The 23,944-nt window shown below is 38.6% G+C and overlaps 1 protein-coding gene across 1 annotated transcript in view; it reads left to right on the top strand.

Moving 5' to 3' along the window:
* The window catches only part of LOC131035274 (dihydrolipoyllysine-residue acetyltransferase component 1 of pyruvate dehydrogenase complex, mitochondrial), a 199,419-nt gene that overhangs the window by 66,878 nt on the left and 108,597 nt on the right, over window positions 1–23,944 (top strand). Inside the window, exons 10-12 of the mRNA XM_057966946.1 lie at window positions 4,796–4,856; window positions 5,014–5,058; window positions 5,195–5,278. Coding sequence (XP_057822929.1) covers window positions 4,796–4,856; window positions 5,014–5,058; window positions 5,195–5,278 — 190 coding nt within the window. The remainder of the gene's footprint in view (window positions 1–4,795; window positions 4,857–5,013; window positions 5,059–5,194; window positions 5,279–23,944) is intronic.

Raw genomic sequence — 23,944 nt, 5'->3', positions numbered from 1 at the left:
CTAGGACTGCATCCCTACCCATCTTGGGCTCACCATCACTTGTGATGGGTTTACTCACCTTTCCCTACACATACCAACCTATCCACTCATAGGACTTAGTAGATGAATTAAGGCTATGCCACTAATATAATAAACTGTCATGTATTATGAATGCATATGTACATGAATGCAATCAAATATACATCTGATATTCCTATTATGGCAAGGTGTAAGTCTTATTACTATACTCCTTTAGGAATGCTTAATTATCAGATATATATATATATATATATATATATATTGTCATTGATTATTATTCCAACAGAATACAGGTGTAAATAACAAACATTTATACATGAACTCAGCATACCGATCTGCAGTAACAGTAGTTGATTGCCAACGATGCAATTCAATCTTCTTAGATAATATTGATCTTCCGATAAGGATGTGATACCAAGATTTCCGCTTGCGGATAATTTTGTGTTCTTCCTGATCTCATCCCCTTTCCTCAAATGAACCTTCTTCCCTTTATATCTCTCAATGAGAGGGAGAGGTCACACCTTTTCATCATAAATGCCCTTTGGCAAGAGACAAAACCTTGCACCATAAGCACCCTTTGAAAGAGTGCGACTCTTCATTATTTCTGCCCTTTTAAAGGGACACAACCTTTCGCAATCAGATCTGCACTTCTAATTCCCAAATTATCCCCCCTTCCAATGAGTTCTCTTCTCCCTTTTATACCTCATATTTGGGGGAGTCACAGCTTATCATTTCATGCCTTTTGACCATTCATTAACTTTAGTCAAATTTTAATTATATTGTTTAATATTTTAATTTAATTTTTTTAATTTTATTCTTTTGTATTTTAATTTTATTATTAAATTATATTTTAAAGTTGGGACATTACTTCCAACATGCTATTGGAGTCTGTCAGTACTCTGTAGTCTACCAACTCTGAAGTCTCAAGGCACTATGAACTACAACTAGCTTTTTTGCTTGTTTAGAGGTAAGATCGTTCCTCTTTATTGAGTGGATGAAACCATAGGTGGATCAATCCTTGTTTGTATTAGAGGAAGTAGAAATTTGTGAAAGTAGATGAATAGTAAGTTGTTACAACTCTAGTGTGTCTTTCCCATGAAATTTCCACCACCCAATGGGTTTTTTTGTGCAATAATGGCTCTATCCATCCTAGGATTTGGTTTGCTAAATGTATGACCCTAAAAACTGGAAAACTAAAGCCAGTCCCTTCAAAGCGTGGTTGCCTCCTTATTGCTATACATCTTATGTATGGCCTTCATAAACCCCTTCATTAATTTATCATCTTTAGAATGAAGAATTTGACTAGCAATAGGTGCATACCACTTGGGATTAAGAGTAGAGATACCTGAATATATTAAGAGAGGTGTTCATTGTATTCCACTTCATTGTGACGATAGGCCTAATATGCTCCTTATGGAATTGTAATCCAAAATCCTTGTCACAAATTACTTTTTTCATTGGATTAAGCATTCTATCAAAAGTCTCAAAATTATCGCTGAGGAGAGTTTGTATTCGCATACCTGATTAGCCCCACAACAGGTGATATGTTAGAGCAAATGTATTTGTGAGCAACATTTAAAAATTGCAACATTTACACTATTAATAATGTAAATTAAAATTTGAAAATAAAAAGGAAAACATAGTAGAAACTCGAACATATTAATTATTAAATAAAATATTAATCTATTCTTGGACGGAGTGTCATGAAGCACCCTTTCTCTTACCACCTTCCCTTCTTTTGTCTTTGATTGAGCCCACTTTCTCCACTCTATACAAACCACTATGGATTGTAGAGCATCTTGCACCTCCATCCTCTACAACAAAATATAAAAGCTAGCATATATAGTCTCAATTGGTTTGAGGAATTCTTTCTTTGAATAAGATTGGAATAGTGCAAGTGAAGTGTGATGGTTACATACAAACATTTGTACGTCTCTAGGTTTGACCATACTATCTTCACCCAATCTATTTTGCCAATGTCTTTCAAGGCATTATTCAAAGCATGTACATAGAATGGAGTTCAAAAATATATTTGTTCTCAACCATCAAACCAGCTAAGTTACAAACATGAGTTGAATCTGTCACAACTTGCACAACATTAGAAGACCCAACCTCCTCTATGGCCTCCTTCAAAATGGCAAATCGGTAATCAACATCCTTACATTTTTTTGAGCAATCAATAGCTTTAAGAAAGTATAAATTGGTAGGACATGTAATAGTAGTATTAATGAGTGGTCGATGTTGAATATTAGTCCACCCATCCATGACATTGGAACAACCACCATGTTTGTCTCATCTCCTCGGTTAAAATGTTCACCTTTGAATATTGTTTGTCGAGGAGGGAGGCATGCAATCTTTGTTCTCTAGGGGAGCATAAAAGGGTCCAACTGCTATTGCATCTTTGAATACCTCTAAAATAAGGACATTTTGTCAAATGAAGTAGGATAACATGGGTATATAAATTTTTTGCCACTAAATCATCGACTTGCTCATGTTTTTGTAAATTCATTAACACTACCACTATATTTTTTTTACTTGCAGTAGAAGTGGCCTTCTTCCCTCTATGACAACTCTCCAACTAATACATTAGGATAGTCATATTGATCAATAGATTGCAATGTTTTGGATGAACACTTCTTACTCTTAGTAGTAGTATTAATTTTTTTCTCACTTTGTCTAACCAACCTTGGCATTCAAACATGTTGTTCCAATGTTATATCTGCACAAACTCTAACTTGATGCGCAATCTCACCCAATAAACGGTGTGTAACATTACTACAGCATCCATGCTAATCGGTTTTGCAAATATGACATGACCAATGCCTACTGCCCCTTGTTTTTTTACCCTTATTAATGGTTGAATTGGTGGTAAATTGAAGCAAGGTTTTTTTTGGGGTTGAAAGGGCCTTTTGCAAATTTTTGAAGAGAGGGTTGAAGCTCATGCAAAATGGTCTTATGGAGTTCTAATAGAATTTAAGTTTGAATTTTCAGAATGAGAAGTAATTTCTATTGTGTTACTGCCCTAATTCACATTGTCATCATTGATGCTAGTGCTGATTTTGTGGTGTCTTTTTGTGACAACAAAGTGAAAGCAAAACATTTTAAAACTAATAACAAACTCTCTCTAACAAGCTGCAAAAATTTAGAAAAAAAAGCAAAATGACATACCTTGATGCAATTGTTACAACTGAACCAGTTGATCATTTCTAAGCTTCTTTGAATCTTTAATTTCTTACTTGTTTGTGACTTGTGATAAATTCATTCAGGCCATTGTTGTTTATATTCTTTGAACTTTCTCAAGTGTTTCAAGTTTCAACTCAAGTGGATAGGCTTATTCTGTTATTCATTGTGAACAATGTAAATTTTAAGACTTAATTGTGTCACATGGGAAGGCTTCACCACCCCTCAAACCCTCATCCTTGTAACTCTAGACACTAAACAATGATATCAATATTAGACATTTTCTGTAGCAGCAATGGCAAAGCCTCCAACAATACCACAATCAATAAAAACTTCAAATAGAATGTATCTTTTCATTTTGCATATTAGGGCAAATAAGGGGCATGGGAGGGTTTGTGGGACCACCACACCTCTTTATAGTCCAAATTTATTCGTCACATGTCCTTTTTTAAAATTTCTTTTTGAAATATTATGCCTTTATTGTAGGGGATGCCTAATCGTCCCTAGGATGTTCATATGTCCTCGGCTGCCTCGGGCACCCCCTTTACATTTCATACTGTCCTCAAATTCCAGTACAAGTTTTGGGACGTTCCTTGGCTTTTTTAGTTCAAGGGGGCAGCAAGGGGTGTGATGCATCCTTGTGAAACACAACAAAAAATCTATAAAAAATGTTCTAACAATAGTTTTTTTTGAAAAGTCAAATAGAAATTACAGTTTTTAAAAGGGCTGTACCATTTTGTACCTACATATTATAGTAGTACACAGACGTGTACAACAAGTCACATCGCTCCCTTTAGAGGCTCTTTTGGTAGCTCTTAAATTTAGCAGTTTTTCTAAATCTAGCGATAACTATTTTTAATCGTAGTTAATTTTTTCTGGGGTTTCACTAATTTTGGAAGACCTTTAAATTTGGTGAATTGTTTTAAAATTTTTCTGTGACATCATGCTGACATCAACAAATTTCATTTGTACAGTTTGACCCCTTATCATTGGCTTGTTTGGATTTTTTGCTCAACTTCACAAGCTTGTTTCTTGGCCACCCGGAAATATGTTTTGGTGCAATTTTTTTTGATTTGGTCAATTTTGTGCTCTATCTAATGGTGCTATTATTTTGTAATTTTGTTGTATGGATATTTTAGAAATTGTAGATTCCTAGAGGTCACCTTGCTTAGTTTTCATTTTTGAAACTTTAGAGGGTTTGATCAGGCACATACAACTCCTATTAGAGGGTTTGATTGGGCACATATTCCACTCTCTTAGTAGAAATCAACAATATTTAGAATAGGATGCACAATTGTGTCTAAAACGAGAATACAAAGCAAAGCCCAAAATTGTCTAATTGTTAAAGAGATGCCAAAATTCAATTTGGGAGAAGCTTGGGACATCATACTCTCTTCAACTTCTGGAGGAAACAAAGTCTGCATATCTTATCATGCTGGCCAATGGGGTGATCAGTTTCAATTGGCAACTGGTAAGGCTATGACCTGCATGTAGGGCTGTCAAAAGATTTGCATGGATATCATACCAAATCTTTTCATTTGTAATGTTGAAACATGATATTGCAACATAAATGATTACTAACATATAGAATTTCCAGGTTATTGCAAAACGGCTGCTGGAAGCAAAGCATGGGATACCACATCTTTATTTATCTGCAGGTAAGTTGACTGGGTTTTTCTTTTCTTCTGCAAAATGTTTTACTTTTTACAGTTAAGAATAGAAGGCCTTTCCTCATGAATATAATTAAGGTCATATATAGTATAATTTACCAAGTTTCCTTTGCGATTTACTAAATAATATATGAAATACTTTCAGATGTGGTTCTGGATCCTGTGCTAGTGCTTAGAAAAGAGCTTAAAGGTATAAAGAATTCAATACGACTAACATGATTCATCATCCAAAATATTTTCTTTAAGAAGCTGCCATATTTAAGAAGAAATATCTATAAGGAATTTTTTCTGGAATGATTAAAAGTTGACTGTATGAATTTCTGCAGAAAAGCATGGGCTGAAGGTTTCTGTAAATGATATTGTTATCAAAGTTGTGGCACATGCTCTGAAAGTTGTACCTGAAGCAAATGGTATGTTTCTTTTTTTTAAATTAGTGATCAATATGTTCTATGTTCCAAAAAATGAAGTCTCCACCATGAAAAAAACACTGTAAATATCTGTGGAACCTTGAGAAAACAGAAGAACTTTGTCATTTTTCCTCAGACCAAACATGTCTATGTTATCCCCTGAGGTAATGGATCTTGGATCTCCATTTAGCATATCCGTATTTGAGTTGCATTGTTAGATCCACCAACCACATCTGTTATTCTTTGCTTGAACATGATTCAATTAAAAAAGAAGGCAAAGGAACCATGTTGATTGTAATGTGCCAGACCAAAACAAAATTGCCAATCTGATTCTCAACCATCGACAAACACTTAATAACAATACTATTGGCCCTAGCATTCACTTAGATCTTAGACAACTCAGATTAAAATTACTGTTTATGCATCAGTACTATCATTACATTTGAAACAGTAAATGGCAAAATTAGTCCTGATCTTATAATGAATAACAAATAACAGATTTAAATCCCGATCTCTTCCTTGTTACAATAACGACTGTATTACATTCAAATAGTTTTGCAATACCAGTATCTACAACAGCAATTCATACCAACAGCAATAGTGAATTTGATCAATACAATGCGGCTGGAATCCATGCCCAGTGATGCTCAAATACAAATTTTGTATGAAATTGTCCTTTGAAATCGCTATGGTTTTCATCGTAGGACCTTCATGCTGGAACAAAAGTGCTTAAAACAGATTTTGAAAGGAATTTGATTAAGTGTAGATGATCATTTTGGATGAACACATTCGCTCTATTATATCCTCCACAAATAGAACAGGTTGGCCACCATGTACATCTGCAACTTCAAAATTGAATAGTGATCATAGATGGGAGAGATTCCATTTCGAAAGTGATCGCAAAAAACACAGACCACTGAAAACAATATGACATGTTGTGATATCCCCATCGCATCGCATAATGTAAGGTTGCTTTTGAAAAAATATAAATAAATAAAAGACAAAATCAATTATCAAATGAGGTAATAATGTTAACATTGATATTTAATTAATTTAATTTAATTAAAAGTTTAAGGTATATTAATGTTTAAATATAGGATTAAGAAATTAAATAATTATTATTTCATTTAATATATTTAATGATTATTATTAAATATATATTGATGCACTTAATAGTTCGAAAGACTATTATTATTCATGTTACACACTTTAATAAAGTGCATGGTATAAGGCCCACCCCCCCTGCGGGAAGCGGTGGGACGGGAAACGCAGCCCAGGCTGTGTCTACCGCCACACCCCTTCCTTTGGAAGGGAAATGGTGTGACGGTAGCCGCAGCTGAGGCTGCGAACCGTCACCCTGTTCCCACGGGAGGGTATTTAACCCACCAAATGCAGGCTGCCGAAAGGGAGATAGGAAGGAGTGAACGCAGATACGGGTGAAGGGAAAGAGGAGGCGCTGCGGTCAGATAGGTAAGGGGTCTACTTGTATAAAATAGGTAATAAGAATAATTAACATATAAATAAACATAAAGGCATAAATAGGTAGGATAGTATATATATATTCGGGGATATAGAGAAGGTATAAATGTATTAACAGATATATATAGGCAATGACATGTGGTATGTGTAGGGAGAAATATAGGAGTAATTTAGTAAAGTTAAATGGGAACTTATTGTAGGCATATATAAGGAAGGGTTATTAAATGTTAAGGAATGTTAATAACGAATACAAATCAGGATAGTAGAAATACATGTTAAAGAATATAAAAAGATAATGGTAATGAACATTTTTATAAATATATAATATATGTGAATTCAAGGCTATGTACATAAGGTTATATAGAAATTGTAATAATGAAGCAAATGAAATGTAAAGGTATTCAAATGAGGGAGGCTATAGAGAGGAAACTCCCTTAGTCTAAGGAAGGGTTTTTGACAAACCCTAGGGCAGTATATACTGAAGGTTGATATGCATATATAGGGCTTAGTTGACTAAACACCAACTAAGAAGAGACGGATCTGGCCGGTCCCCTCTGAGGACTTGGATGATGAAGGCATCACCCAAGGCAAGGAATAGACAAGGGTCTTCCTTGAAGGGCTTGGGTGTAAGAGGTTACACCCAAGACATGATTCGAACGCAACTTCGATTTCTTGAAGGGCTTGGAACCAAGGGGTTCCAAGAAGGCGAGCTTCACAGCCGCCTAAGGACATACTTTCGTATGGCATTTGTATCCTTTTTTAGATAAAAATTATGATCATGCTAATTCAGTGTTAAAAATAGATTGTGAATTAAAATGGTTTATATATATATATATCTATATGTTGTGTTCTAACAATCTGTTTTGCAGGTTAATGATCTCTAACTAGTAGGGACATTACAGTGGTATCAGAGCATAATCTTGCCATCCTGTGGGAAAGGTTGTTAGTTTATGATCACCTATCAGAGGAAGAAAGGAGCAAAAGCGATGGTTGATCAATTGGCCAAACAGTTCCAGATCTTCATGGAACAAACCAATGAGAAGTTTGAAAGGATGAGCCATTTAATCCTCCAAAGCACCAACAGCAACAATAGAGATATTACAAACCCTAGAAGAGAAACACACTCTAATCACGTAGACAACGAACGATCACCTCAGAGTTCTAGGCAAACAATTCCCGAATTTCTCTCTAGGGAAGAACATGAGAGGGAGGAGGAGGAACCAGCCACACTTGGGGTAGAAGAAATCACCCAAATTTATGCTAGATTGGAACCAGAAGTTCAGAGGGTGGTATCCTTCAGAGACTTCTGTGAGTCCAAGACTAATGAAAGTAGGAAAAAGAAACCCATGGGTAAAGACCTCAAAGCTAAAGTCAACAAAATGTCCCTACCCTGTTTTGACGGATCAGGGAAGGATGTTGCTCAAGCCTGGGTACAAAAACTAGACACCTACCTTTCATACAGTCCCATGACTAAAGAAGATGCCATAAAATTTGCCATACTACACTTAATCGGAACTGCCCATAATTGGTGGCAGAACGGTCTCATCACCCTAGGACATAAAAATGTCTCCACTTACAATGAGTTTACCCAAAGGCTCATCAGCCGTTTCGACCAAAAAGACTCCGAATGGTACTTCCAAGAGCTAACACACCTTAAGCAAGCAGGGACCATTGAAGATTATATAGATCAATTCCAAAACTTGTCAATAATGGTCCCCGACCTATCCCAGAGAAGACTTACCTACATGTTCTTAGAAGGCCTGAAGGATCCCATTAGGAATTTTGTTAAACCCTTGGAACCACAAAACTTAGGGGAAGTCATTAAGAAAACTAGGATGGTTGAATTTAGTGCCCCCAAGAATACCTCAACCAAAACTCCACATAGGAATGAGGGACCCCAGAGGGACTGCCGGGAAAAGCCTTGTCACTTGTGCAAAAAACCCTGGAGTTATAATCACCAATGCAAGGAAAGAGATGAACTCAAGGAGAAAGGGCTATGTTTCAAATGCAAGACCCCATGGGTGAGAGGCCATGAGTGTAAAAGAGGACAGTTAAATAACACCGAGGAAATACAGGATGAAGGAAGACCCTATAAAAGAACCAGGTTTGAAAACAACATACCCAGTACCCTGGCAGTCATCACTCAAGGAAATGAGAATAGATGTTTCAAACTCAAAGGGATTATCAAGGGACAAAAAGTAATCGCATTAGTAGACACCAATGCTTCACATGATTTTATTAGCAAACATTTAGCAGCAAAGAGAAGACTAAAAACCCAAGAGTTTGGAGGTTTTGAAGTGATCATGGGCAACAGAGTCATAGACAAATGCACTAAAGTTATACCCCAATTGGAAGTCACCCTGGGAGGACATACTATCACAAGAAACTTCTTTGTGGTAAACCTAGAGAATGACATCATTTTGGGCATGCCATGGATAAACTCGTTGGGACGATTTACCATGGATAGTCCAAATCAGGAGATATGCTTCCAACATGAAGGGAGAGAAATAATATTGAAGGGAATTCTTGACGGCTCTCCAAAAATAGTATCATGCAACAAAATGGAGAAAATTCTTAGACACGATCAAGGAGAGTGGGTCGCACAATGCGTGGTCCTGGATAAATCTCCAACCGAAGACCAGATCATTCAAAATAATATACAACCTATCCTGAGAAGACACAAAAAGGTCTTCGAGGATATTCCCCCGGGATTACCCCCAAAAAGGGGATTTGAGCACTCCATTGAATTAGAGGACGAAGCAAAACCTGTCATTACCACTCCTTACCGCCACCCCCACAAGTTCAAAGAGGAGATTGAAAAAACCATAAAAGAGTTATTAGAAATGGGACACATCCAACCCAACAGCAGCCCTTTTGCCTCGTCAGTAGTATTGGTCAAAAAAAAAGATGGGACACTGAGAATGTGCATAGATTACCGAGCCTTGAATAAAAAGACTATAAAAAATAGATACCCAATTCCGAGGATCGATGAACTAATGGATGAACTCCATGGAGCAAAATACTTCTCCAAGATCGATCTAAGGTCAGGGTATCATCAGATCCGAATGAGGGAAGAGGATATTCCCAAAACAACATTCAAATGTCACTATGGACATTTCGAGTTCCTGGTTATGCCATTTGGTCTCACTAACGCCCCGGCCACTTTTCAGTCATGCATGAATCATACATTCAGACAACAATTGAGGAAGTTCCTTCTAATATTCTTTAATGATATACTCATTTACAACAAAAGATGGGAAGAGCATCTCCTGCACATTGAAGAGGTATTGAATATTCTGGAGTCAAAATCATTGTACGCTAAAGCCTCCAAGTGTGAATTTGGGATGAGAGAAATCATCTACTTAGGACACAAAATTAGTGAGGCAGGAGTAAGTGTGGACGAAGAAAAGATCAAAGCCATCAAGGAATGGCCCACCCCTAGAACCTTAACCCAATTAAGGGGATTTGTGGGGCTATGCAGCTACTATAGGCGCTTTGTAAAGGGGTTCTCCAAGATTGCAGCACCCCTCACCGACCTAACTAAGACAGGGGCTTTCGCATGGAATGACCAAGCCCAAGGGGCCTTTGAACAACTTAAGACAACCATGAGCTCTTGCCCAGTATTGGCCATTCCCGATTTCCCTATTCCTTTTGAACTATAGTGTGATGCATCAGGGGAAGGAATTGGGGGCATACTTATGCAAAAGAAACATCCCATAGCTTTTGAGAGCCGAAAACTCACCGACGCAGAAAGAAACTACTCTGTCTATGACAAGGAGATGCTGGCCATAATGCACGCATTGGCTAAATTTCGCCAATACCTGGTCTGTGGTAGGTTTGGTGTAAAGACTGATCATAACAGTCTACGCTTCTTTTTGAGCCAAAAGGATCTAAATGACAGGCAACAAAAATGGGTGAGTAGAATACAAACCTACGATTTTGATATAGAATATGTGAAAGGGGTGAACAACGGGGCATTAGATGCACTATCCAGGAGAGCTCATATCAACACCATTACCAGTATCTCAAAAGACTGGAGGGAAGAGATCCTTAATGAATATGACCAGGATCCCTAGACAAAGGAAATTTTAGCCGGGAATCTACCCAATGAAGATTTCAGGATTAAAGGAGACCTCATTTTGTATAAAGGGAGGATATACTTGACCCCTCAGACCAAATTCAAAGGCAAAATTGTCAAAGAATTTCATGATAACCCCCTTGCAGGACACCCAGGATACTACAAAACATATAAGCATATTAGGGAACGATATGCATGGAGGAACCAAAAGAGGGATATCCAAAAATATGTCCAAGAATGCTTAACATGTCAATGCAACAAAACTGAACATATTAGGGAACGATATGCATGGAGGAACCAAAAGAGGGATATCCAAAAATATGTCCAAGAATGCTTAACATGTCAACGCAACAAAACTGAACTTACCTACCCAACTGGATTGCTTCAACCATTACCTATTCCTAATCAAAAGTGGGAGAGTATTTCTATGAATTTCATAACAGGGTTGCCAAGGATACAAGGGAAGGATAGCATTTTCGTGGTAGTAGACAGACTCACGAAGTATGCCCACTTCCTCGCAATCTCTACCAAATATAAAGCCCACCAGATAGCAGACCTATTCTTCAAAGAAATTTTCAGACTCCACGGCCTCCCTCTAAATATTATCAGTGACAGAGATAGCAAGTTTATTAGCCAGTTTTGGCAAGAACTCTTCAGAATGGCGGGAACAGATTTAACCCCTAGTACCAGTTACCACCCTCAAACCGATGGGCAAACAGAGATAGTAAACAAATGGATAGAGGGCTATCTAAGGAATTATGTTACAGGACAACAGACTGCTTGGATTAAGTGGTTACACCTAGGAGAACACTGTTACAACACGACTCAGCACATGTCAATAGGGATGAGTCCTTTCCAAGCCTTATACGGCTATGAGGCCACAAGCTTTGGGGAACTAACAAACCAAGAAAGCAAAGTACCTAGAGCACAAGATTTTGTGCAACACAGTAAAGACATCCTGAAGATCTTGAAAGAAAATTTACAACAAGCTCAAAATCAACAAAAGCTCTATGCCGACAGGAAGCGTGTAGAACGGACATTTGAGGCCGGAGATCTAGTATTCCTAAGGTTACAACCATATAAGCAATCATCCCTCAAGAGGAATGGGACGGAGAAACTGAAACCTCGATTTTATGGGCCCTACCAAGTCATTCGAAGGATTGGGGAAGTAGCTTATGAGATTGAACTTCCCAAAAGCAGCAAAATACATAATGTGTTCCATGTTTCCTGACTTAAAAGGGTTCTTGGGCAACACGTAGTTCCTTGCAGCGAACTAACTCCCCTAGATGATGAAGGGAAACTTACACTATACCCAAAGATCATTCTGGACACACGGAAAAGAGAGCTCAGGAACCGAACTATCATTGAACATCTGATAAAATGGAGGAATCTTCCAAATGAGGATGCCACTTGGGAAAAAGAGGAGGACTTAAAGATGCTTGAGGACAAGCAAAGTTGAGACGGAGGGACTGTGATATCCCCATCGCATTGCATAATGTAAGGTTGCTTTTGAAAAAATATAAATAAATAAAAGACAAAATCAATTATCAAATTAGGTAATAATGTTAACATTGATATTTAATTAATTTAATTTAATTAAAAGTTTAAGGTATATTAATGTTTAAATATAGGATTAAGAAATTAAATAATTATTATTTCATTTAATATATTTAATGATTATTATTAAATATATATTGATGCACTTAATAGTTCGAAAGACTATTATTATTCATGTTACGCACTTTAATAAAGTGCATGGTATAAGGCCCACCCCCCCCGCGGGAAGCGGTGGGATGGGAAACGCAGCCCAGGCTGCGTCTACCGCCACACCCTTTCCTTTGGAAGGGAAATGGTGTGACGGTAGCCGCAGCTGAGGCTGCGAACCGTCACCCCGTTCCCACGGGAGGGTATTTAACCCACCAAATGCAGGCTGCTAAAAGGGAGATAGGAAGGAGTGAGCGCAGATACGGGTGAAGGGAAAGAGGAGGCACTGTGGTCAGACAGGTAAGGGGTCTACTTGTATAAAATACGTAATAAGAATAATTAACATATAAATAAACATAAAGGTATAAATAGGTAGGATAGTATATATATATCCAGGGATATAGAGAAGGTATAAATGTATTAACAGATATATATAGGCAATGACATGTAGTATGTGTAGGGAGAAATATAGGAGTAATTTAGTAAAGTTAAATGGGAACTTATTGTAGGCATATATAAGGAAGGGTTATTAAATGTTAAGAAATGTTAATAACGAATACAAATCAGGATAGTAGAAATACATGTTAAAGAATATAAAAAGATAATGGTAATGAACATTTTTATAAATATATAATATATGTGAATTCAGGGCTATGTACATAAGGTTATATAGAAATTGTAATAATGAAGCAAATGAAATGTAAAGGTATTCACATGAGGGAGGCTATAGGGAGGAAACTCCCTTAGTCTAAGGAAGGGTTTTTGACAAACCCTAGGGCAGTATATACTGAAGGTTGATATGCATATATAGGGCTTAGTTGACTAAACACCAACTAAGAAGAGACGGATCTGGCCGGTCCCCTCTGAGGACTTGGATGATGAAGGCATCACCCAAGGCAAGGAATAGACAAGGGTCTTCCTTGAAGGGCTTGGGTGTAAGAGGTTACACCCAAGACAGGATTCAAACGCAACTTCGATTTCCTGAAGGGCTTGGAACCAAGGGGTTCCAAGAAGGCGAGCTTCATAGCCGCCTAAGGACATACTTTCGTATGGCATTCATATCCTTTTTTAGATAAAAATTATGATCATGCTAATTCAGTGTTAAAAATAGATTGTGAATTAAAATGGTTTATATATATATACATATCTATATGTTGTGTTCTAACAATCTGTTTTGCAGGTTAATGATCTCTAAATAGTAGGGACATTACACATGTGTTGGAATGTTAGTAGGGAAATGAAACCATAGGAAGAAATATTGGGGGTTGGGTGTCGGTCATATTATAAGACTCAAACTATAGGATGAGGTGTCAAGGGTTGAGCAATGGGCATATTGATAAGGGAATGTCCAAAACTTTGATAAGAATAAGGGAAGATTGGAGTTGGAAGAAAAGACATGCTCCAGAAGGGAAAACACAGGACATGAGAATAGGAAAGACCATTAGAGTAATTAATGTTTATTTAATGGTCATTATGTAATATTTAGTTGTTTTGCTTAGTTTCTATTTCAGTCTTTCGTTCATGATTGTTTCATTTAGAAACATCATCTTGTAATTGCCTGTATGTATCCTTTCATTTTCATAATTAATTAAGCAATTACCATTTCATGGTATCAAAGCTAATTGAAATTTTTTGGCAAATTTTTTTAAGAATAAAATTTGTGGGTAGCCTAAAAATTAATTTTTATGAAGTTTTTTATTGATTTTTTATAAGAAAATCTAGGACTTTCAAATCATGAGATTTCACTTCAAATCAAAAGTTATTTTTTTTCTATCAAATTTGTCAAGGGTTTTCTTTGGTTTGATCGAGGGTTGTTTTTTTGAGAATCACGGGTATGTGTTGAAATCATGAGTTTTTTTTAGAAATCAAAAGGTGCTTTCGTGGGATTAAAATTCTTTAAAAAAATTGTACCTCGAAAACTTCTTTTTGGGTGATGCAAACTATTTCTGTTTTTAATGATTTTGAGAAAAATTGTGGGCTCACGTCTCTTATTCGGTTCTTGACCTGGGTGCTAGGTTTCTTCTGCTTCCTCCCTCACCTGTTTATTGCTCGCGCGATGGTTTTCTGCTCCATTGTGCCGGGTTTGTAGATCGTGTTTTCCATTCCATGCGTGAAGGGTTTCTTGTGTAGCGCGATTTGTCACTTTTCTTGTCGTGGGAGTGTTTGTTTGTTGCGAACTCGTGGGTTTCATGGCTATTCTTCTGCGAACTTGGTTTGCATAAAATCTTTTTCTTTTGGGGATGCTTTTCTGCGAGTTCTGGTGCTCTAGGGTTTCTGCACATATATTTTTTTATGCACGAGGCAGTGTGGTTACTTAGGATGCCTTTTGACATGAAAATGTCTCAACTAGGTCCTTCACCCTTGTTTTGTGACAATCAAGGGGTGCTGAAACTTGCCAAGAATCCAATCTTCCATGAGCGAACCAAACATGTAAAGCTTTATTGTCACTTCATCCAACAATTTGTTGAAGATGGAATTGTGATCTTGTAGTATGTTCCAACAGTGGGCCAAATTGTAGACATTCTCACCAAGTCTCCGAGCTTGGACAAGTTTGTAAAATTTAGGGGGCAACTCGGTGTAGTTGATAGGATGACCGTTAAGAGAGGATATTAGAGTAATTAATGTTTATTTGATGGTCATTATGTAATATTTAGTTGTTTTAGTTAGTATCTATTTCAGTCTTTTGTTCATGATTGTTTCGTTTAGAAACATCATCTTGTAATATGTATAAACTTAGATTGATTGGAAATTGGACATGATAAGTCCACCCACTTAAAATTGCTTGTCCTCAACAAATTGCAAGTTTGGATGTTCCAAACTTTGTGGGCTTTTCCAAGTTGCATCTCCACTGGAAGATTTTTCCAACGAATTAGGTATTCCTTGGTGCTTCTGTTTTTTAGCTTGCTCTCCCTTACATTCATGATTACTTTGGGAATCAAAACTAGTTTTCCTTACTTATCAATTAGAGGCAACTCATTCGAGGGTTATATATGTTTGCCTAGTGCCTTTTTGAGGCAAGACACATGAAAAATATTGTGTATCTTGCTTCCCTCCGACAGCTCCAACTCGTAAACAACTTCACTAATCCTTCTTAGAATTCTGTAACGCTCGCAGAAACATGGTTTGAGCTTTCCCAACTCACTCACCTTTGGAAAAATTAATAATAGACTTATACAAAGGCTAGAACACCTTAAAGACATGTTGTCTTAGTTGCATCTTACCATGCAAAACAATATGACTACGCCTAGACATTGGAATGTGTGATGTCCCCAAATTGAACCTCATCAAATATTGTTAATATTAAGAAAACTCTTTGTATTACCTTTATAATGAAGTTGTTGCAGTTGAAAACCAAATGGTTTGATGACAATATATTATGAATGATCAAGATTATTATCATGTAATAATGAAAGGAAGAATATTGAGACCAATATATAACAATATTAAGAAGAGAGTCTGATTACATCAAATATCAATACCATACAAGGTGACTTAGAGTATATGAACAGAAGCCAAAAAATATTTGCAATGGATACTAACACCAACAAATCGCTAATCTACATATCATTAATTAGCATGTTACAAAGATAATCGTGCAAAGAGAATGCTTATAAAAATGGTGATAATTCTGTCTATAAATAAAAATCCATGAACCGCGATTACACAAGATAAATGAGTAGCGATTTCAAAGATTAATGCAGCGATATTCTATGGAGAATAGTGGCAAAATATTAATAAGTAAAAAGCAGATGAGCCCATGTAAAAGGACCTTGCAGCATCGTAAGAAGGTGGAATGATGCGGATTGCAGATTGAAGACAATAATCCTAAGACAGAAACAGAATCCATATAATATGGTGGACCGATCTTCTTATTGAGAGAAAAAAAGGTTTAATTAATGAAGAAATATAAGTTAGCATTACAAATCGTAGTAAGCAAGTTATATGAGGAATAGCGAAGTGATATCTTCTAAGGGATTCCAATCCGTCATACACAAGATATGCTACACAAATACTGTTTTAAGGGGGCCAATTCCTTTGACCATAGTCTGCAATAATTTCTTAAGAGATTCTATAAAGAAGTGGCCCGATTCATCAAGATAATACACATGATGAATGCTATCATAGTAGTGATATTATGTGAGGACAAATACAACACATAGCAGCAGATTGTTTATATCAAACAAACAGTGATTAAGGGACTCGGTATCGGTGTATGAACAACCAGTGATCAAAAGCAGCGATAAAGACATTGTCAGATAGAGGAGACGTCAATACTAAGCGGGTCCATATCCTATGGTATTATGATTAACTTCACTGGCATCAATTATAATGTCCAGTGATTAAGATAGGATCCGTGTCTAGTGATTCATTAAACTTTAATGGAAGACTACTAACTGATTTTGTATAAGATGGTGCGATTAGTATCTAGAGGATCGTTTACCAATTATAAGGACGGCATCAATGTTGGAAGATATCAAAGATTCACCGATAATTAACTTTGGCCCCGATAATCAAAGTTGTTCATAGGCGAGATGAAAAATAGGAATATTAAGAAGGAATCGATTAAAGAAGTCTAATCGATGAACTATTAAGAAGCAGGGTGATTTGTTATGAAGGGACAAAGTCATGTCCTTCACAAGCAACGCTTCAAAGTGTAAAGTATAAGAAGGAAGACAATTACCCTTATCATGGGGGGGAGAACAATTAGAGACTAAAGAAAATACAGATTACCATAGTGGTCGAATGATAATGACTAAAACAGTGATCTTCTAACAGCAGTGATCAAGGATGCAGACGACTTTCAGAATACTAATTGGTATATATATTAAAATTCGGGATTGTAGAGAGGAAAATCCTCGACGTTCAGGAATGGAGGCATGGGGCGGCAGGATATACATCGGAAACAACACCATTATTGTTGCTAAAGTACATGTTTAGATTAGACCCAGCAACCTCATCCTTCTAAGCGAATGCCACAGTCTTGTTGCATTCACAGAATGTCATATCAGATATAGTAGCACCTTGTAATCAACCAATCATATCGACATAATATACACAAAATAAGAATATCTTGCATTGTTAAATCAGACATATGAACATGAACAGGCAGATTTGAAAGTAGTATATGCATATCTAGAAGGAATTGATCTGAAGTGGTTGTATCAGTTTGGTACAGAGCATCACAAGACGGTCATTTATAAAGCATTAGGTATGAAGAAGTGACAAGGGGACTGTAGGATTTTGCCAAGATCAAGGGCACAATGAAAAGCATAAAAAGAGACAATAGAATGACAAGAACAAACTGTATTCTCATCAATATGCAAATGATCAACTGGATTAACCAATACAATGAATATAGGCCTGCTTATATAGGCAAGGCCTTATGGATGTATGAGCACACAAATATGACATGTGGCTCAATGAGAAACAAGGGTAGGTAAGAAATACTAAGGGTAGGTAGGAGAAATAATATAATATTCCACAAGAGGTGGATGACCCACTGAATGTGGAGTGTAACAGCAAAATAAGACTACAAAAGGTGGAATTTCTCCTACAAGCTCTATCCCTATGTGCACACTTCCCTAAGTGTCTCAAATCCAAACTACGAAGAGATGCATTACCCTAAGTTAAGTAAGTGTAATAATATCCAAAATGAATATTTATTTACACCAACACCCCCCCTTAAGTGCAACTTAGGGGAATGAAGACTCAAGTCAACAATGCAAGATGGGTCCCGGCTACTAGGCCACGACAGGTACCCATGTACAATATGCAAATGCAAGCAAAACTATGCAATGCAATCTCTCACAAATGGAGAAAGGGAGAAAACCCAGTGGGAAAAAACTCCCCCCCAAAAGAGAGATGAATGTACAAAAGACTCTCAAAGAAGAAGGACAAAACCTCAAACAGGAAAAAGTCCCCCCCATAAGAGAGGAAGGAGAAGTCAGCTGACCCCCCCTAATGACACATCTCGCACCCCCAAGAGAGCTCGCAACTACTGGAACTTACTCTCGGTGAAAGGTTTGGTGAATATGTCAACAACCTGCTCTGCTGTAGGACAATACTGCAAATCAATGACCTGCTCCTGGATGAGCTCTCGGATATAGTGCATATGAATCTTGATGTGTTTGGTACGCTGGTGCTAGACTGGGTTCTTCGAGATCGCAATAGCACTCTGATTGTCACAATGTAGAACTGTCGGCCGTGGAGTGGTGAATCCAAACTTGGTGAGAATCTACTGGAGCCAAATGGTCTCAGTCGCTGCGTTAACAGTGCCTCGATACTCAGCCTCAGTCAAAGAGAGAGCAATAGCATGTTGCTTCTTGCTTTGCCAACAAATGGGGCCCGAACCAAGGTGAAAACTGTAACCAGAAGTAGACTTACGATCATCAAGATGGCCAGCCCAATCGGAGTCTGTGTAACCAACCAAGCGAAGTCCTGTGCCTGCTGCATAGTGAATCCCATAGTGATGTGTACCTTGGATGTAATGAAGGATGCGTTTGGTGGCTTTCCAATGAAGCTCATGTGGTTCCTGCATGAAGCGGGAAACCATGCCAACTGCAAATGAAATATCAGGGCGTGTATGAGTCAAGTAGATGAGACTACCCACAAGCTGATGATACAAAGTGGCATCAACTGGTGGAGAAGAACACTGAGCCTCAAGCTTGACGCCTGAAAGAAAGGGAGTCGGGGCAGGCTTACAATCAGCCATATGAAAGCGTGCAAGTACATCAAGAGCATACTTGGGCTGCGATAGTTTAATCTTGGAAGGTGATTGTGAAATCTCTATCTCGAGAAAGTAGTGCAAAAGACCCAAGTCAGTCATAGCAAATCTGTCATGCAAAGCAGATTTGACCCTGCTAATGATGGATGAAGTACTCCCTGTAATGATCAAGTCATCAACATAGAGCACAAGTATCAAGTGAGAGTCATCCTGTCGCAAAATGTAGACATTCGGATCGGAATGACACTTGGTGAACCCTGCGGAGAGAAGAAAGGAATCCATCTTGGCGTACCAATCCCTGGGGGCCTGCTTAAAGCCATAGAGAGATTTCCTTAGTCTGCAAACCAAGGAAGTATCCTGGATGAAACCCTGTGGCTGCTCCATATAAATCTCCTCATCAAGATCACCATGAAGAAAAGCACTCTTCACATCCATGTGATGTACAGCCCAACCATAAGCTGCAGCAATAGCAAGTGTCAAACGAATGGAGTTCATCTTGGCTACGGGTGCAAAGCTCTCAGTATAGTCAACACTTGCAACCTGCGAGAAACCTTTCGCAACAAGCCGAGCCTTATACTTATCCACACTACCATCCGCTGCAAACTTGGTCTGATAGATCGAACCATCTTTCTCCCCTTAGGGAGATGGACTAAATCCCATGTGTTGTTCCTCATCAAGGAACTATACTCTTCCTCCATAGCTTGGTCCCATTCAGGAACCCCTGATGCTTCCCTAAATGTTTGTGGATCGGAAGCGGTAGCAATGAATGCATGTGGTAGATTCTGATGTTGTGATCGAGTTCTCTGTGTATCTGAAGGATCCCCAACTAGAGAACCCGCGGACTCAAGTGTCTGTCGAGCCCAACGAGGTCGAGGTGGAAGTGGAGAACGAGGCTCCTCAACTGCATGTGGACCCTGCGGAGGTGTAACCCTGCGAGTCGGAGTTGAAGGAGTCTCATCATCTGAATCACTAACATCACTATCCACAATGGAGGAAGGTGGAGGAGGTAGAGAGGCTAAGCTAGGAGAGCTTTCCTCAAAGTGAACACTCCTCTCAATGAGCACCTCATGTGTCTCTGGATCCATCAATCTGTATGCCTTAACACCCTCAGGATATCCAACAAATATGGAAGGCCGACTCTGAGGTTCCAATGCCTTGCGTTTCTGGGGAGGTATGCGAGCCCATGCTGGACACCCAAAGACTCTGAAATGTCTCACAATCGGTTTCCTACCAGCCCAAGCTTCAAAAGGAGTAATACCTTGCAAAGCTTTGTGAGGAACCCAATTCTGGATGTGTGTGGCACAACTGATAGCCTCTGCCCAAAAGGCGGGATCAAGAGAACGTGCATGTATCATACAGCTAGCCATTTCTTTGAGAGTTCTATTCTTGCGTTCTACAACCCCGTTCTGCTGTGGAGTGTATGCGACAGAATGGTGAAGATCAATCCACTCAAATGTACAAAAATTCTCAAGTCTCTTGTTCACATATTCCCTTCCATTATCTGTACGAAGAATCTTGACCACTTTCGCTGATTGCTTCTCCACATGAGTCTTGAAGTCCTGAAATCTGTCAAATATTTCACTCTTATGAATGAGAAAGTAGACCCAAGTGAAGCGGGAGTAGTCATCAATGAAGGTGAGAACATAGCGGGCCTTACTAAATGAAGGGGCTGGAAATGGACCTGCTACATCGTTGTGAACAAGTTGAAGAACTTCCAAAGCTCTCCAAGTTTTCCCTTTATCAAACTTCTCTTCGGGATGCTTGCCCATGGAACAACCTGAACATACACCCTCTGAAAAACTGATTCGAGGTAGACCTGTGACCATGTCTTTAGTGCTTAGCTGCTGAAGATAGCGGTAGTTGAGGTGACCAAACCGCTCATGCCATAGCTTACTTTCTGAATTTGAATGAGTAAGCAAGGCCCTAGAAGGTGAACTTGGCACAAAGTGGGAAAATGAATAAAGCCTTGAGTTGTCATTGACTTGTCCCACAGTCCCACTGCTACCAAGGCATCATCATCAAGTTCCTTTACCACAACTGAATCTGGTGTAAACTCAACCTTTTTCCCATTCCCATAGTGAGTGATTTGGTAGATGGAGAGAAGGTTGGTAGACAAGTTAGGAACATAGAGAACATTTTCAAATGTTCCATCATCCATGTCAATTGAACCTTTCCCTTCAACCTCTACTTGTGTATCATCACCTATGTAAATGTGAGGTACCTTAGATGGCTCCAATGAAGAAAACTGCTCCTTTGTAGAACCCATGTGATATGAGGCACGCGAGTCAAGTATCCATTGCTGTGAAAAACCTATTGTAGCCACAAATGCTTGCCCATTTCCCTTAGACTGTGAGGAAGAGGAAGGAGATGAATCCTTCTTTGTGTAGGCGGATGGCAAGTTGATGTTTTTTTTCTTAAGAAGATTGGTTAACTCATCAACTTGCTTTGCGTGGCATCAATGCTCATCATGACCATACTTCTTGTAATATGCACAAGTTGGTTTATCCTTCTTAAGTGGTGTCCCCTTCTTGGAAGAGGATGAAAAATCGCCTTGTGATGGAGAGGATGATTGTCCTTTTTCCTGGTGTGGCTTAGACTAAGAGTGCTTCTTCTTCTTGTTGGAATCTTTGCCTTGACTTCCTTGATTCCCTTGATTAGCCACCAAAGCCTTGGACTTTGAAGACTTGAGAAACCCCATGTTCAACAACTTAGATTGTTCCAATATTAACATTTCTGTGAAAGCATCAAATGAAGGCATAACATAAGAACTCCCCACTGTCAAACGATGAGTTTGGAAGCTAGACACAAATGCTGCATATTCTGGTGCAAGCTTGTCCAACAAGTTGAATATCAACTGAGCATCCTTTTTGTCAATTCCACAATCCTTAAGCTTTGCTCTTAGCTCATTTGCTTTGGTGACATAATCTTGGATTGTATCAAAACTCTTGGGATCCAAGTTGGTGAGCTCATTGTCATTCTGATAGCCTCTGATTTCATCAACTTGTCCATACAATTTCTAAAACATATCCCAAGCCTCTTTAATTGTTTTACACTTCTCAATGTGAAAAATGAGGTCATCTAATACATACTTGCCCAAGGTTCCAAGAGCCATGCAATTCTTTGTGAGCCATTCTAATTGAGCATTTGGATCAGCCTTAGGATAAGGTGGTGCTGTTATTGTTCCATCTATGTAATGTGTGAGACCCTTTTCCATTAATTTACTCCATACTTTAATTTTCCATGATGCATAATTATGTGGAGTTAAAGGTGGAAATTTATTAGGACTCATTGCAACAAAAATGGAAAGAGCACAAAGAGAGGCACAATCACACAAGACACCCCCCCAAATTCACTCAATGAAAGAACCCCCCCCAAAAGTGATGATTTTGGCACTTTATAAGTAGTGCGTATACAATGGGCCACTTGCAAAAAATGGCAAAGTGGATTTCTGATTTACAATTTTACAACTGCCTCAATAAGGCCAAAAAAGTCTCATACTGATAATGCAAGAGATCTAAGTAAGATTCAAGCAATTTACAAGTACCTAATAGGCCAAATAAGACCAATATCTGAAAGTACAATTTCTACTCAAAATCTCTGAAATTTGATCATAGATTATGAAAGTAGACAAAAAAATATGCACTTTCAAAAAAACGGCACCTGAAAAGGAGGTCGTATGAGCTCAAACGAGGCCTTTGAAGTTGCAAAATTGAGGATTGGACAGGTACAGCTGAAAGAATTCGAAAATTCCGAAAAACCTCTGCACCAAAATCAGAAAATAACCACACCACTGCGAAGATCACGAAATTTTAGCCCATTTCAAAAAAAATTGCACCAAAAAAGGAGCAAAAATGAGCAAGATATGGCCTTTCAAAGTTGGACTGCAAAACTGAAAAGCTCAATGGAGAGGGGTCAAAAAATTTTCAAAAAGCTGCTGATGTGGCGTTGACATCAGCAGTTTACTGTGTTAAATTTGACGCCCGTCTGGCCGTCACAAAAATGTCAGCCCCCTGCGTGGTGTCCGTACTGTACGGATATGCTGACTGTACGCGGGTGACGTGGCAGACAGACTAGACTGCGTACGGACTCTGACGTGGCATACAGAGGTGTACGGTTTTGCTTGCGGGCCAGTGGCTGCCTGCCACGTGGCGGACGTGGGGCCGCCTGTTTTAGTGGTCATCGGAGAGGAGGGAGCGGCCGGAGCTGAGGACGTCGGAGGTGGCGGCGGCAGCGTGCAGAGACTAGCGGGAGGCGGCCGGCGGGAAACTGTTCGGGTGGCGATGGCGGAGACCGGCGGGGAGTAAGGTGCCGTCGGCAGGACGTTGACCGACAGCATGGCCCGACTGGCGGACGGATTGGCGGGAGTACCACAGGGTACGGTACGCGGCCTGCAATACCTGCGACACGTAGGTACAAACTGCACGGGGGGGGGGGGGGGGTCTATGGACCCCCCAAAAATATGTGTTGTTTTTTTAAAAAAAATTTTTGATCGCTATTTTTTAGATTTTCGAATTTTTTTTTTTTTTTGAAAAATATTTAAATTTTTTTTTTTTTCGAAATCCGTACGATAATAGCCAAAATGGGAAAAAAATTTTTCTCACCAAAATAGGTCGACTTTATAGTCGAAATTTTTGGAAACGGCCTCCTGGATTCAACGGTGATGTCCAAATCGCTGTATGACGCC

This window comes from Cryptomeria japonica, chromosome 9 (genome assembly GCF_030272615.1).
Source record: "Cryptomeria japonica chromosome 9, Sugi_1.0, whole genome shotgun sequence".
Taxonomy (NCBI): Eukaryota; Viridiplantae; Streptophyta; class Pinopsida; order Cupressales; family Cupressaceae; genus Cryptomeria; species Cryptomeria japonica.
The sequence above is the reverse complement of the archived record's forward strand: the minus strand, read 5'-3'. Positions and strand labels throughout refer to the sequence as shown.